Here is a 16,655-nt window from a genome sequence, read left to right on the forward strand (position 1 = left end):
GCTGACTAGTACACACATTATGCATGAACACAACCAATACTTACTCCTGAGAAAGGATGCCATTGGCTAGGATTCCTTGATACCGGCTTGTTCCTTTCAGTTTAATCACACTAATCTGACCACCCAGTTCGTTTGCAATTACTCCAGCGTGTATGGCAGATTTGCACAATAAGGAAGTCTTAGGTGCAGAAATCAAGTGAAAAGTAAGGCAAGATTTTAGTATTCAAACAAACTCACAGTCAGCACAATAAAACAAAACGAATAAACACGGTGCCCTAAAAAAATTCAAGTCAAAAATGCAAAAGGAAGTAGCAATTTTCTGTATGCTAAATTACCTAAATTAAATGTGAAAACATGCTGAAGAGACTTAAGAGAAATCTACTTGTTGGACAAATATATTCTAAGGTTAATATTTTACAGTGTAGTAATCCTCCCACACACATCCTTCCTCAGAGAATAATTAACTGAGTGTCATTTCCATATCATATGTGCAGACGAATAAAACAACATGCTGAAGATATCATACTATATGCAGGGCAAGGCTGAGGAAAATATTCCCAAATTTGGTTATTGCTATTAAAAAGCAGATCAGTTACGCCCATTTTGCAAACTGAACAATAAGAAGTTGTACCTGAAGAACTATACCTATTATACTGTGACCTGAACAAAAATAAATGGCTGAGTTTACAAGCCCACATGAAATGTGCACGTATGAAATGCACATGTAATCTGTAACACTGTTAGCACTAACAGAACAGCTGTCCACCATAATACTTTTATGCACAATTCTTTTCTGATTTCATACTTTGTAATTATGATTGCACAGTGGTAGAATAAATGATTTTCTAGCCAACATCTTCAACGAACTGAGGTAACCTAAGAATAATTTACCATTTCTCCCAGTTCCTGTCTTCAGCAAAATGCACTAACCTTCACTGTGCACAACTGCTTGTTCTACTGGTTTTTGAGCCCAGCATTAAACTTTTAGGTTGTGCTTATCTGCAATAAAAGATTCTTCAGAAAGCAATGCTGTCATATCTCTGGCTTTCTGTAGACCGTGTTTGCTAGCCTGGTGCCCACCAAATGTTTTGGACAAGAACTCTCATCGGCCTCAGGTAGACAGGCCAATAGTCAGGGTTGATGGGAGTTGCAGTTCAAAACATCTGGAGGGCAGGAGGTTTGGGAAGGCTGCGCTAAACCTTTCCTTTATCCCATGTACTTACGTCTCTGTAGCCTTCCACTATATTCCCAGAAATATCACCTGCTATGTCTCTGCAACCAGCTGGACAGTACCTGCTGCCATGGAGAAAAGACAGGATCTTGTTGTGACTGGTGTAATGTACAATGCTTGCACACATGCACTTTGTAAAGCAAACAGTGTAAAGATAAAGGTTTTTCCTCCTTCTAAATTCTAGCATATTCGTGTGCTCCAAATGGCACAGGGAGCCACATAAGCAGCAATGGAAATGAATTTTGTTCTGCTTAGTTCCTTCTAGCATTTTACATGTTCAGGGAACAATAGTAATTGAAGGAAAGATAACACAGCACAACTACATCTGTTCACACCTTCAGCAACTGGCTTACATGCCATTACTCTTTAAACTTACTGCAAAGGGTATTTCTTCAAGAGAACTGAGAAACAATTTAAACTGACATGGATCAGCTTTCAATCCTCCAGCCTGATCCTGCAAGATGCTTAGAGCTTTAAAACCCAACCACCCCCAAGACAGGAGTATTCAGTACCCAAAGCACTGCCCTAATTTCCCTTGGCATTACTGGTTATGCTACAGATAACGGCTGTTCAGTGGTCTGAAGCTGCATTCCTTAATTACTCTGGAATGCAAAGTCTCTCTCCAAGGAAGACTTCACTGCCTCTCCCATGTAAGACGATAATCACAGATTTAGATACCTCCGAGTATCTTCAGAAAAACACATTCCTGTGGTTGGCAACAGGGTTCCAAACGCAGCACAAACGGTCATGGACTGTATCTGGCTACAGCTGTAAGTATGTTAATTGCAAGATGCAACATGACAACCAGAGTGTATTGCCACCAAAACCTATATTTACCTGAATTCATTCTCCACGTGGTGGTTTGCTCTCTCCAGACATGTGATTAGATCTGCGAAAGGTTAAAAAAAAAGCTTTTTGGGAATCACACAGAGAAGATGTGGATAGTCAATTCCAGCTGAACTGTTTTCTTAAACCTCCCTCAGCAGCCACAGCACCTATTCAGTGTTTCCTTCTGCCAGCAAGGTTCTGCTCCTGGTCCCCCCTCCCCACATGCCCAATTTGTTCATCTGGATACACATTTTCTTCTGCACAGGAGCAATTGTTCTGGACTCTACCCTCAGAGTAACAACTTCATTGAGAGATCAGTCACATCCTACTACATCCTGAAGCAATGGCCAAGTGAGGGTGGTAGAAAGAATTCCAACAGACATTTTTGGAATATTTTTGTACAGTGAGGATTTTGTTCCAAGGCAAGAGGCCTGAAGCAAAAAGATTTCAGCCTGAGCGATGCGTCTCAACTACCATGAAAAAAAAGAGTTCTCTTTAAGGAACTGAATCAAAACTTTGTCTGAAGAAAAGTCTTGGTTTATATCAGCTAGTGCTCAAATACCTGTAGAAGATGAAGAAGCCCAAGGATAATAAGGCCTAACCAATGAGAAATGAGCCAATGGGATCAAAATTAGGATTCCCAGTTCTATATGGCGGCCAATGCACTTAGATGTTCAGTTGCATGAAAGAGCCAAATTTCATCAGTGCCATCTATTAGATGAATTAGCACATTATTGAAATAGCACCCAGAGCTTGATTTCTAGAGGGAAAACAAGCGGGTCAAGCAGTTGGCTAAGGGGCCAAACCCATAAAACCAGTTTGAACTACTTAGAAAACTTAAGCACATTCATCTAGGCCAGGTGCTTTTCTAAAACATCTGCTGGTAATACCAGGCAGGGTATTACCTTCCACAGCAGACAAGGCAAAGAGGCAACCAGGTAAGATGATGGGGCGAGAGAATCATTGCACTCATCCCTGACAAATCTGCTCCGAAAAGGGCAGAAGAGTGGGGCAGGGAGAGAGGGACGGAGGCTGGATAGAGCGTAGCACCAACCCAAAATCATTAGTCCACAATGATGTGCAGAATTGTACTTTACCTGGATGATCACTACTAGCAAAGGACAACAGGAAGCCTCTTCCAGACACATGGGACCTGCTCTCAAAGTGAATGGTTGCTTCATTAGAATCTAAGATGATTTCTTCTGGGACAGGCACATTCCCACAGTAGGGTCCTAAATGCAGAACAAATAGTATTTGAAATCGTGTTTGTGGCCTAGAAACAATAAAGCGTACAAATGTATTCATCGTCTACGGTGCATTCATCTATCCGTGTGCATAATTAATTGATTTTTGTTTGTAATCTTTGAAGTTACTCAGACCACCAAATTCTTGCAATTCTGTGTTCAGTAGGAGATAAAAGCTGGCATTAACATTTCAAATTGTTTTAGCTTTGTAGACGGCTGGGGCTCCCTAGCCTTTGAAGCACAGCATTCTTAAAGTGCAGCAGTCCATTACAGAAAGAGTACAACAATCAAAGGCAACTGAATATTGCATAGACTCAGCAAGATAGCATCACCAGGTACAAGTTTTAAATGCAATCACAACACAGGGGGAATTCAAACACATTTTTCTTGAGATGGCACATTGTAATAAAGGCATATAAAAAGAATTCTATATTTGAATACTTAACTGTTCATTCTCAATTTTTTAAAAAAAGAAATAATATTGTTTTCTTAAGATTCCCATCTACCCATCAAAATTTAGGGAAACAATCTATTAGAAGTCAACCTGGAACCAGTCTTGCTTTTTCACATGATTAGCTATAAAGCACCTTTACAGTTAACTTCTAAAACCAATCAGCCAAAAAAGGCATTACATTTGAAATTATTTCATTAATTGATTTTTTATTTAAGCTGATATTTTTAATTTAATTTGATTTAATTTACATTTTACTTTAAGCTGATATTGATTTTTCAATTTAAGCTATATTACAATTTTACAAAAGAGAGGAAACATTAAATGAAGAATGATGCTTAGCTCTTGACCGCACTACGCTATACACATTCCATCAGTTACCATTTGTCATAGATCGCAGGGAAAATAAAATGGCACAAGTCCAGCTGAGTCCAGCTCTGATGCATGACAGCCAGACCATCCTTGCCACCTGGTGAGTAGTTTGGCAATGGAGGCCCCGAGAAACAGACAAAGTCAACACAGATTGACTCTTGCCATCATTTAAATATGTGAGCACCACGCTGAATTCTGGTAATTTCTTTTTCTTGCTTGGATGGAGATAGAGAGGTATGAGTGAGAGTGTGCAGAAACCCCTTACTGACCCTCAACCATCAGATCCATCTCCCCACATAGGGCTTCTTAACCAAATGATTTCAAATTTAACTACAGGGAGGGAAAATTATTTGTTAGTCAAGCAAGTATAGATCACTTCTGTTAATTCTTAAATATGTCATGCCGTGTGCCACACAAGCTTGGGGGGGGGGAATACTGTTTTATAATTTGGAGATCATTGCACCTAACCTTCCCACCCACTCCCACATTTTCCCACAAGATTTGCCTCCACATATTTTCCCACAGATATATTTCTGCTGTCTCTTGCTTACGTTTCTCAATGACCTGTCTATTGCTCAGATGTAATTAAGACTGCTGACTCAATCTATGGCTGACTGGTCTGGCGCTTTCAAAGCAGCATACCTGTCCAAATGACGATGAGAACCTATGCTAAAAGTCTAGATGCATGCATGAGAGAGAGACAGGTCAGCAGAAAGTCTCAAGGCCTTAAAAAAAGTGTGTGTGGGTGTGTAGACTCTTGAGAGAAAACAACAAGTGGGATGGAAGAGGAAATGTTTGGTGCTTTACAGCAGGGGAGGGCAGACATCATGCCTGCAGGATCTACTCTTGCATTTTAAAAGAATTCCAAGATCCACCAGTCAAAGAACTAGAGAACTATGAGTACTAGGGTTGAACTCAGTTGTTCTACACAAAAATATGCTCCCCTCCCCTGGCCTTCTTCGTTTCACCCGTATAACTTAGGGTGGAGGGAAGAGTCATTTTGTCGTTGTTATTGTTAAACAATTTGGAGTCAGAAACACATGTTGATCTACTATGAATCACTCAAGAGATCAAACAGTAGATCTTCATCTACCTTTCTCCCCACTTCTGCTCTACAGAATACAGACATAATGGAAAAAGTAACCAGCTTCTAAATAATTAAGTACAAAACACAGGAATATGGCAAAGTAATGCCATGAAGAATAAATCTTATTAAATCTATTTTTGGTTGTTTTTATTATAGTACTATAAAACAAATTGCAACTTAAGTGAAAGGCAATCCGTAAATTAGTTTCTAACAATATAACAACAACTGTAACTTAAACATTACCTTGAACAACATTCCGTTAAAACAGGACTAGTTAACCTGTAGCCTTCCAAATTCCAACAGCCCATTCCAACATGGCAAATGGTTAGACCTGGAATCCCACATCATCTGGATGTCTACAGGTTAAACACCTGTGCGTGACCATACCAAATTACATTAGCTGAGTGGGGAAAGTGCCATCCCAGTCCTAAACACCCAATGCTCAAGAACAAATCTTAAATAGGACTGGTTTCAGGGTAGCCTTTCTTACTTTGCTCAACAAAGACTTAATTAGAGCTCTAAGTATTTTAATGCATCCAGGCTTACTGGTATATCGTTACATACCATGCACTGTTGTAGAACTGTGGATGCTAAGATAGTTAGATTCACATTGCTGGGATTCAATATCCAAGTCTCCAATTTTCAAGATCAGACGTTTCCCCTGAGGCACCTGAATTCTCCTCTCACAGGTAGTGTAGTTGGGGTAGGTTCCCGGATAGTTCTTAGACGCCAGCGTTCCACTGTCTTGATAGATTATCATAGGCCCACATCCATCTCCTGGGGAGGACACAGAAAGGGGACAATTAAGAAACCATCAAAGCTGTCATCAATAGGCACATACCTATTTCAAATCACTACACTATTTCAAAATGGAAATCCTCCTTATTTTATTTTTTTTCATTTTAAAATTTAAAGCAAGTTCCCAATAAACCCTCGGAAACAGGTCAGACTGAACAGGGGGCGGTACATGGACCCCCAAATAAGAAACTACCAAATTCCTGTGTGACTCACACTTCCTGTTTACCATGGAAACCCATCATGTACCAAACTTATTTAAATGCTCCTGTTCTGCCTTACAGTGGGGCAGGATCAGGAATACAGACCTTCTTGCTCAACCAGGTCACTCAACTATCTTATGGGTGAGCTCTCTCACCGCAGGATAACATGATCTTCTGTATCATCAGGATAAAGGGAAAGGAAGGTTCACCTCATCTTGTTGAAGGGTCAAACACAGGTGAGCAGCAGAAGGTGTGGTAAAATGTTCATCTGCACCAAGTGACTGCTCTCACTCTGTTAAACGGAATGTCTTCACACAGACTCTACAAAACACTGTGCTCCTTGTAAAGAAAAGTAGGGGATCTTGCCTTCTCCCCACACAGACATTCCATTCCATTAGAACAGGGGTAAGGAACCTAAGAACCAGCGGCCAAATGCAACCCCCCCAGTCTGCTCTATCCAGCCTTCAAGACTCTGTGCAGGTCACACCCCTTTCCTCACGACCACTTCTGTTGCTCCACCCGCTTTTTTCATGTGGAACCACCTACCACCAGCATGTGACCCTATGAGGTTGCTCATGAAGGAATGACATTCTTGGGCCTCCGTACTAGCGCAACAGAAATCAGAAAACACAAGAATGTGGGATTACCTCTGTCTGGTTTACACAAAGGCATGATTTTGCACGAGTACTATACAGTGCTTACATTCTGACCCATGGGATTTTTTTTTTTTTTGCCTAGAAGAAAATGGTTTAGGAGGAAATGATCCTGATATTAACAGTGAATGACCTAAGCTGGGAGCCTCTTTCCTCCACCTACATGTAGCCTTGGGCTTCATTACTGGCAGATGTTCCCTTTTGTATTCTAAAACAGGATGACGGTGAATTGTCATACTGCCTGCACAGTCCCCTGATATTTCTGCACAGCACATCCGAAAAAGCAATTGCATTCAGAAGCAACAGAACGATTTCTGGGGGAGGGTAGCTTTATTTATCAAGCTTCTCCTCCCCCTCTTCACTCATTCCTTTACAAATATTTTATTTTTAAAAAAAATCATTGATTTTTATCCACCCTGTTGTAGACCACTTGCTAAAGATATATACATTCAAGCGGTGCACAACTACATATAAAGTATGGCTAAAACCACACAAATCCAATTTCAAAAAATGTAAGATGATAAAATAAGAAACATTTAAAACAAATGTATCTGAAGAAGTGTGCATGCACACGAAAGCTCATACCAAGAACTAACTTAGTTGGTCTTTAAGGTGCTACTGGAAGGAATTTTTTTGTTTTGACTATGGCAGACCAACACGGCTACCTATCTGTAATTTAAAACAAATGTCACTAAGCTGGGGTAGAATGGTCGGTAGACTCTTAATCTAGGGTCATAGAATCAAGCCCCACGATGGGCAAAAGATTCCTGCATTGCAGGAGGTTCGACTAGACGACCCTCGTGGTCTCTTCTAACTCTACAGTTCTATGATTTTAAATAATGTGACTGGACAGGCTTGCAGAAACAGGAAAATCTTCAGCAGGCATCTAACACAGCATAGCAAAGGGTCCTGTCAACAGGCAAGGAGTTCCATAGCACAGGCACTGCCACACTAGATAGAGGCACAACTTATCACAAAAGCAGAATGGAAAAATGAGCGGCATTTGTAAAAGTGCAAACTCTAAAAGGTAAAGGGACCCCTGACCATTAGGTCCAGTCGTGGCTGACTCTGGGGTTGTGGCACTCATCTCGCTTTACTAGCCGAGGGAGCCGGCGTACAGCTTCTGGGTCATGTAGCCAGCATGACTAAGCTGCTTCTGGAGAACCAGAGCAGAGCACGGATATGCTGTTTACCTTCCCGCCGGAGCGGTACCTATTTATCTACTTGCACTTTGACATGCTTTCGAACTGCTGAGGCACAACTTATCACAAAAGCAGAGTGGAAAAATGAGCGGCATTTGTAAAAGTGCAAACTGTAAAATGGCTAGCAGACACCAGTTTAGAGAGGGCTGTTCTAGACAAACATACTTGAACATATAAAACCAGGATAATATAACTGGGGTTGTGATTCCTATTCAAAATACATCAGTGATTCTTTAGTTGGGGAACATCATGCAGCTCAATCCGTCCCGAAGCCTCTTGCTCCAAACAGAGGAGCCTTCAGGGATATCTGAGGGTGGATGCAAAGGGAATGCATGTTGGGAATCCCTCCTCCCCATAGGTGTCTGTTTACATTGCCCAATATGGACTTTTAAGGTTATGAAGGGCTTTGTCTGGGACAGCTCACACAAGTTTTTCTGGTTTGACAATCCTGGGCAGCTAAATATTTACTAAGGTTTGTTAGAGAAACAAGATGCTTTGGGGTTGGGGGAAGAAGGAGCCAAAATGTTTGCCCCGGTCCAAGCCAAGGATGTGTCAGTACTCAAGAATTTTCAGGGAGGAAACCAGGTGCCATTGCAAGACAAAAAGAAGTGAACTATTAAAATGCATCATGAATTAAACAAAGAAACCTGATACTTAATTCTCAGCTCTACTTATTGACTACCCTTTAAAATCCTTTAAGGCAGGGTAGGCCTTAGTTTTAGAAAGACCTGTGTATCAAGAAGACCTATGTCCTCCCTTTCTTCATTTAATTTCCAGCATCGCACTGCGCTTGGGACCTTCACAAACAAACTCAAAGGGAATGAAAATGACACATTTGTCTTTCTTTCTTTCTTTCTTTCTTTCTTTCTTTCTTTCTTTCTTTCTTTCTTTCTTTCTTTCTTTCTTTCGCTCTCTTCTGGTGGGAGACACTGATCTGATTGGCAGCATTGGCTGTGCACAATTTCAGCAGTGGCCTTAGCAGATTATCAGGAGAAAACATTAAAAAGTGGAGCATTTCTCCACCATCCCAGTTTTCTTGAACTGCCCCATTGTATATATACTGCTACTGGCCTCATCCCACTTAACTTGGTACACTAGGCACAGAACTTGGAACATATTGATAAACACACAAATACCAGGATGCTCGATTTTTATTTTAAAGAAGAACCTTAGCTACAATGAATCTGTCTCTTTCAAGTGTTTATATTTCAAGAAGATACTCTAAAAACAAAATACTACTTTAGTGCTTTTCTTTTTTATAATATTTTATTCTTTTTTCCCATACAGAAAGTTACATTTGTTACTCAAATTCCAATTTGAGTAACAAATTGTTATATTCCAATTCAACAGAACTAGTGATTTCCTGCTCACCCAACATCAATGTTTATAACCAAATTCACATACAGTTGCGAGTGGTTTTCAAACTGCGTTCCAGGAACTCGGAGGGTCCAGATCAGGGATCTGGGTCCAGAACAGGGATCTCCCTTCAGAAGATAAACTTTTCTGAAAGACAGTATGGCCACTGGTTTTTGCTACAAAGGTTATGAAGGGGAGCATTGGCTGCATTCTCTGATCACTCAGGAAGGCAAAAGGCCTGGCCAGTATTCTGCATGAATAGACTGTGAACTTTGATGCATTTTAAAAATAATAAAAAAAAAGATTTATATCCTGCTGGGGGGGGGGAGAGATGAAGAAATCCGCATGAAGTGGTGAACAAAGCAGCACAAATTATAATAGTGAATAACAAGACAAAAACAGCAATCAAACATCCTCAAAATTTACAATTTGCCCAAGTTCCCAGGAGGCGACTCAGTGAGGAAGCTGCTCCCTGAAAGCATGAAGCCCGAGAAACTGAAAAAGTTGTGTACTGCATGTACGGGAAATGAGTTGGGCAGGGGGGATTGAATTCCACAGAATTCATTGAACAACAAAGTCTACTGAAAAGTCTCCATAATAACTTAACAAGTTTCACAACTGATGTATACAAGCCCCTGCTTAAAAACTCACATTTCACAATCTAGTCATTCGTAAATAAATGGAAGCATTGGATAACTTCCCTTTTTTGAAATAAATTTCACAAGCTTTGTTATCTGGCTCAAGGGGCTCGTGGGGCGGGGAGAAGTCACAAGTGCAGTGATTAAACATCAAAGGCTGCAATCCTACGTACAATAACCTGAACTCAGTGGGACTTATTTCTGAGTAGACACACATAGGACTGGGCTGTGAAACATATACTTCACAAAGCCAGACCAGCTGGGTTGGGAGCTGGCTTCCTCCCTGACAGTAACAGCCACAAATGCTGCTCTGCAAGTCCTTAGTCCATTTCACATGTGAGAAGTCCTGTCCCAGCCAGGTGCACACTAGCACAGCCAAGCTTAATGTGAAAACCCATCAGCTGCAGAGCTGAATGGCTAGAACTTCCCTATCCAGCAACAGAAGGGAGTGGGCAGTTGCCAGCATCAGCTGCATACGTGGTTGACTACACTGCAGACTGTTATTTGTCCACACCCAGACAAAACCAGGACTGCCCCGGCAAGCAAGAAACCGGCTCCGATATGTAAGTCAAAGTTCACATGCAAATGTGGTCAGGGCTGTAAAACAGGCTTTTGCATGTGAATCCTGAAAGCACACTTACTCAGCAGGATTACTTATTGACTGATGTCAATCAGTCGTGGGAGTTACATGTTCTTTGCTAAAATTTGGGGTGCATGTGAACCATCCATATATGGCATTAAAATGTTGCTACAATGCTCCAGGATCCAACACATTTTTGATCATTTCTAGCCAGTCTGATGCACCAAACTAACTAGAGCAGCTCTACCTAGGATTGAGGATGGGGCAGAAGAACTTGTCAAAGCCTCTGCTCCCTGCTCCTGCCAACCTAGCAGTTCAAAAGCATGTCAAGTGCAAGTAGATAAATAGGTACCGCTCCGACAGGAAGGTAAACAGCGTTTCCGTGCGCTGCTCTTGTTCTCCAGAAGCGGCTTAGTCATGCTGGCCACATGATCCGGAAGCTGTACGCCGGCTCCCTTGGCCAATAAAGCGAGATGAGCGCCACAACCCCAGAGTTGTCTGCGACTGGACCTAACGGTCAGGGGTCCCTTTACCTTTACCTACTGAGGTACTAAGCACCTGCACTGCTCTTTTAATAAGAAAACAAGCAAACATCATTAGAACACCACCTTCTCACCCTTTGCTCCATTGCCCTTTCTCTTTAAGACTCTACAACTCCATAGACATTTTTATGCTGCTGTTGAGACGGGACTTTGGATCACAAGGATGAATTTGGGAAATACAACATGCAAACACATAGATTACTGCCTAATCTACGACAGGATCTTTCCTTGCTGACACTATATTTTCTGTATGTGGAAGTATCTGTTCACAAAACTCCCCCAAAACATGTCTCAAAGATTGCAATGGGCTGAGATAATACAGTCAACACTATGTCGTTAGAAATGCATTACTCTTTCAGGGAATGATTGTGTATGTGTCTAAGTTAAATCCCACAGAGCACCATTTTGTGCAGGTCAACTTCGTTTAGCAATAAGGTTTGATGCTAAAGCTTGTTACTTCTGCAGGCATGGAGCTTGATCATGTGAGGTTGTTTCAAATGGGAGATACCAACGCCACTGGGATACTAGCAGCAGCTCTCCCACATAGTGACAAAAAGTATGTCTCTGCCAGGAGACAAGTGTGCACTCATGCAAGAGCAACTCCCTATTGCTTTTGTTTCCCTCAGCCCAATGGAGCAGTTTGCCATGGTTGGAATGCACTTCAGCTTTCAAGCCCAGAGGCATAAAAACTCCCTCTAAGATGCCTTACAAGTTATTTCAGAGAAGTGTGCAATGGTTTCCAAGCAGTTATTTTAAGGAAGCAACTCCAGGTTGTTGTTGTTGTTGTTGTGTGTGTGCATGCGTGTGTGTAATTGCACCCCCACCCCTGCCCGGTGGCATAAAAAAATGTATGGGACCTCAATAAACTGCATTGTTTCCTGTGCAACTTGGATGTGTCTCATTTCTTTTGTTCCTTTGGTTGGTGCCTCCCTCCCCGTTTTATCTCTCAGCTAGTGGAACACAGAAGAGCATCAACCCTACTCCTTGTCTCTCCATGAAGAGAGAAAGAGAGGGCAAAGAGAAAGCAAAAAGCTTTCCACTGAACAGGTTGGAGACAGGTCTAGCACGCTGTTGGGAGGAAATTGTGGGTGACACCTCTGCCCAGAAGTCTCTCACAGGAGCAGCACAGAGGTTGCCGGGAATGCAATTTTTCTCGCACTAGAAATAATTACCACACAGTTTAAGCTTGTACAGTAAGCCCACAACCATCTTCAACACCCAGCATCTCCAGGCAGGGCTGAGAAAAAACCTTTTCTGAAACCCTGGAGAGTCGCTGTCTGTCAGCAGAGGTGGAGCAATGGTCCCACAAGGAAGCTTCCTATGTTCCAATTGTCTTGGAAGCAAATGCGTTAGGTACATAAATGAGATTTTACAGTAAGAGTTTATGTTAGCAATGAGTTAAACTGATGCCCATTCCAATTGTTAAGATCTTATGGAGACCCCTGGGTATCGATTTCATTCAGCTATGGCCTGTTTAACAAGCTAATGAATAACTGCAACTCTCATTACTCACTGTCATTCAAGCGACATCACAGCAGATAATATCAATACATACAAAGGTTAACACTAAATCTTTTGCTGGCCATGCCTATCCTCGGACATACCCAAGACCAAGTCAGGCATTAGAAAAACTTTTGCAGAAGATTAATGTCTTAATATTTATACAGTACTTTGAATGTTTGAAAGATTTCACATCCTCACATCCTCTCACTTTTACAATCTCTCAAGGCAGGCCATTATTATTATTATTATTATTATTATTATTATTATTATTATTATTATTATTATTTCTACCAGTTTCTTTGTTTAGGCTTAGGACTGTAAATTTGGAGGGACCCCTGAGAGTCAACCCCCTGCAATGCAGGAATCTTTTACCCAATGTGGGGGAACCCATGACCCTGAGATCAAGGGTCTCGTGCTCTACCAGCTGAGTCCTCTCCTACTTGCATGTTGCTGCTTCTGTCGGGGCTGACACAGAAAGGGGTAATGGCTGGCCTAAGACCAACTAGTATGTTCATGGCAGAACTGAGGTTTAAACGGGGGACTTCCCGGCACTGGTTCTTAGCCATTGCACTACATAGCATCAACTATGCTTTGTAGTAAAACTGCACTCCATAATTTGTGTTTCTATTCTAAATTAAAAATCAAAAGATTTTTTTTTAAAAAAAAACAGTCCACGTGCATCGACTTTAAAATATGGGTTACTGTTATAATCTTGCTGCTACTTAGACACATGGCTAAACTAGTCATGGATTAACCGGGTCAAACTATATAAAGCACTAAAATCAGCTAAGACAGCATAATTCATTGTTCTACTGGCACAGACAAAGCAAAGGTGGGGGGGTAGGGGAAGAGGGCAAAGACTAAAAGGAGAGGGAAAAAAACCTCTATTTTTAACTGGCATAGCAAAAATTATTTGGCAATTCTATACCCTTAAGGAAAGCTCTTGTGTGCAGTTAAAACATCTCTTTTTAATTAGAATATTTAGACCGTCCTCCCTCTAGAACTGCCAGATGTCACAGTTCCACAGCACGTAATGGAGATTCCTTTCTACCTCAGCTGTTTCAGCCAGCAAAATCAATGTACCTCCTTAGATAAGACTCTTGCGCCTGGCAGCCTACATTCATCCATCGTCTTTTCTCAAGTTATTATTGACAGCTCTAGGTTTCGGCAGTGGAAATTCCTACATGAACAAAGAGTTACAGAAAGCAAAGTTCACCTAAGAAGTGCACACATAGCTAATGAAATAAAATTGCATGGAATACCAAACATAAAAGGATAACAAGCCAGGGGTGAACCCTGGAAGCGAACCTCTATGAGCACACTGCAAGACTTAATTCCAAGTAAACGTGAACAGGATTCCAGCGAAGGAAAAGTACGGTTAAATTTGAAACCACAAACAAAGCATCTAAGAACAGAGAACAAAGTATATGTGATCTTCCATTGCATGATTTACAGGTTGTCTACTTCAGATTCCTTAGGGAATGCAGAGCTTTAGCTATGGAGGGGTAGGGGCAGGACTATCCAGGCTTTTTGCCCTGGATGAAGCCTCCAGAGGGGTGCCATTGAGTGTGTGTGTGTGTGTGTGTGTGTGTGTGTGTGTGTGTACACAAATATATGTGTGGGGGTCTCAAACTAAGTCTTCAACCGGGGTGAAATAAAGCATAGTTTCGTCCCTGTGGAATGCATTGCCAAACTAAACAAGTTTTACAGGCAGAAATGCAGCAATGAAATGGAAAGCACAAAAATCAAAGGACCGTCTTATATTTAAAAAGCAAACATTCAATGTCACACTTCTCATCACACTATTTAATGGTCAAGATAGGATTTTCAGAAAGCTTTTGATGCTCAGCTTCCCAGCAAGATGCCAAGCTATTTAGCAGCAAGTGAATTAACCAACTGTCAAAATATGGAAAATTATCTTATATTAAATGTGAGTAACGTTGCATTTCAGTCCTATTAAGTGTGCATTCTCTGGCCTTATTAATTTCCCAAGTCAGCCTTTTACTGCCTCCCGCAATCTACATCTCTGCACACACACCATGCATCAGGCTTCTTCATTCCCTTCAAAAAAGAAGGCAGCCGTATGTGTACAAAGGAGGAATCTATTCATGGAAGCAAATGGGACAGTCTTGACATTTGATTTGAGCACTGCAGGACAAGTTGCTGTCCATCAACCCCAGTACTCCATCTGCAAATAAACTCCATCTCCTTCGAAGCTTTGTTGTGACGAACAACACTGGGAAGCCAAATACCTTATACCAAGTCAGACCATTGATCCATCCAGATCAGTAATGTCAACACTGACTGGCAGCAGCTCTCCTAGGTTTCAAGGCAGTCCCCCCCCCCCCCGCTCTACCTAGAGATTTCTAGGACTGAAACTGGGACCTTTTGCATGCAAGGAATGTGCTCTGCTGCTGAGCTAGGGCTCTTCCATGTGGAAATTGGGGTAAAGTAGAATATATATCTAGCACAAGGTTAGCTGGTGTGCCAGATGTTCTTGGGACTGCAACTCCATGAGCCACCAGACAGTTTGGCCAATGGTCGCAGGTGATGGAGTCTGGACTTCAACAACATCTGCTGACAAGAGTAGCACCGCAAATCATACCTTGGTCCTGTTATGTGCCAGTTCATCCCAAATACCTTCTAGCCCTTAAGTCCTGCATTTTCAACCATTTAATAAACACAAGCTGACCAGCCACAAACTACTTACTGGAAAGGTGAGAAAAACATCCGCTCTGCCACAATGTGCACAATTATATTATATTATATTATATTATATTATATTATATTATATTATATATTATTATTATTAAAAGACGATGAAGGAAGAAATCTCAAATGCTGTTTTAAATCTCTAGGAATCTGATCCCTCGAAGGCAAAGAACATCTGGTATCTTTTTCAGAGAGTTAAACCACGAGCTTTTCCAGTGCTGTCGCATTCATTCTCTACACATACAGAGAATCTCTCTGTCTGTCTGTCTGTCTGTCTGTCTGTCTCTCTCTCTCTCTCTCTCTCACACACACACACACACACACACACACTCAGTCACTCTCTCACACAATCCTTCCGCGCTCGGGACTAAACTTTCCCAGTTCAAAGGAAACGTTCAAAAATGGCCCCGACTCACCGAGCTTCTCCGCGCAGCTCCCGAGCAGCCAGGCGGGCAGCAGCAGCAGGAAGAGGGCGAGCGCCGGAGCCCCCGGCAGCAGCAGCAGCAGCCGCCGCCTGCAGCGACCCATGGCCCCGCGGGACTCGCGGCTGCCTGCCTGCCTGCCCAGCCGCCGCTCTTCGCCCTTTTCCCGCCGCTTTGAAACGCCCGCGGCGGCCCTCTTCCGCTCGCCTGCCTGCCTCCTCCTCGGGACGCCCCCTCGACGACGGTGGCGGCGCCGGAGAAGCGGCTCCCCGTCTGCCCAGCGCCCGGCCGCCTCCCGCGGGTGAAAGGAAGCGAGGAAGGCGAGCGCGGCTCTTCCCATTGGACGGCGCGGTGGAGGGGCGGCTCCCAGCGGGCCCGGGCCTCCCCTCGTGCGCCGAGGGAGGCGCGTCCGTCCGCCCAGGCGGCTCCTTTCCCAGCGATGGCTCGCCTGGAGGTGTTCGGTTCGAGCCTGCCTGGAAGCCAGCGGGGATTTACCCCGAAGCCCTCCTCTTCCCTCATCTGGACGTGAGGGAATGACACTCTGCCTGTACCCAGGTGCAACTCCTGTCTTCTCTAGTGTGTCTAAAGTGTATTTCTTCACTTTATTACACTATGCCAGGACTCCTTGGTTTAGGGACACTCCCTCTCGTTTTGCCTAATGGCGCCCTAGATTTCTGTCCCAAAGCCTTGCCCTGATGGCATCACTGAGCACACCTTCGCCCTCGGAAAAATAAATCGCAGCACCCAGAAAACTAGCACGGGAGCCTGCTAGAACTCTGTGATATCCACTCTTCTTTTCTAAACGCAGGGAGTGTTTTCATGTGGGTTAAGTCGTA

General features: G+C 42.7%; 1 protein-coding gene across 4 annotated transcripts in view; it reads right to left on the reverse strand.

Moving 5' to 3' along the window:
• Window positions 1-16,101, reverse strand: part of DCBLD1 (discoidin, CUB and LCCL domain containing 1) — a 28,752-nt gene extending 12,651 nt beyond the window's left edge. For 2 of the 4 annotated variants that reach the window (XM_081905445.1, XM_081905442.1), the window contains exons 1-6: window positions 15,814-16,101; window positions 5,778-5,990; window positions 3,157-3,291; window positions 2,069-2,120; window positions 1,224-1,296; window positions 45-178 (exon numbers count right to left, since the gene is read on the reverse strand). In XM_081905445.1, coding sequence (XP_081761571.1) covers window positions 45-178; window positions 1,224-1,296; window positions 2,069-2,120; window positions 3,157-3,291; window positions 5,778-5,990; window positions 15,814-15,925 — 719 coding nt within the window. In that variant the 5' untranslated portion in view covers window positions 15,926-16,101. The remainder of the gene's footprint in view (window positions 1-44; window positions 179-1,223; window positions 1,297-2,068; window positions 2,121-3,156; window positions 3,292-5,777; window positions 5,991-15,813) is intronic. The other 2 variants (XM_081905443.1, XM_081905444.1) reach the window with 2 other exon arrangements.
• Window positions 16,102-16,655: the final 554 nt, after the last annotated feature.

Source organism: Podarcis melisellensis (assembly GCF_964234715.1).
Source record: "Podarcis melisellensis genome assembly, chromosome: 3".
Classification (NCBI taxonomy): domain Eukaryota; kingdom Metazoa; phylum Chordata; class Lepidosauria; order Squamata; family Lacertidae; genus Podarcis; species Podarcis melisellensis.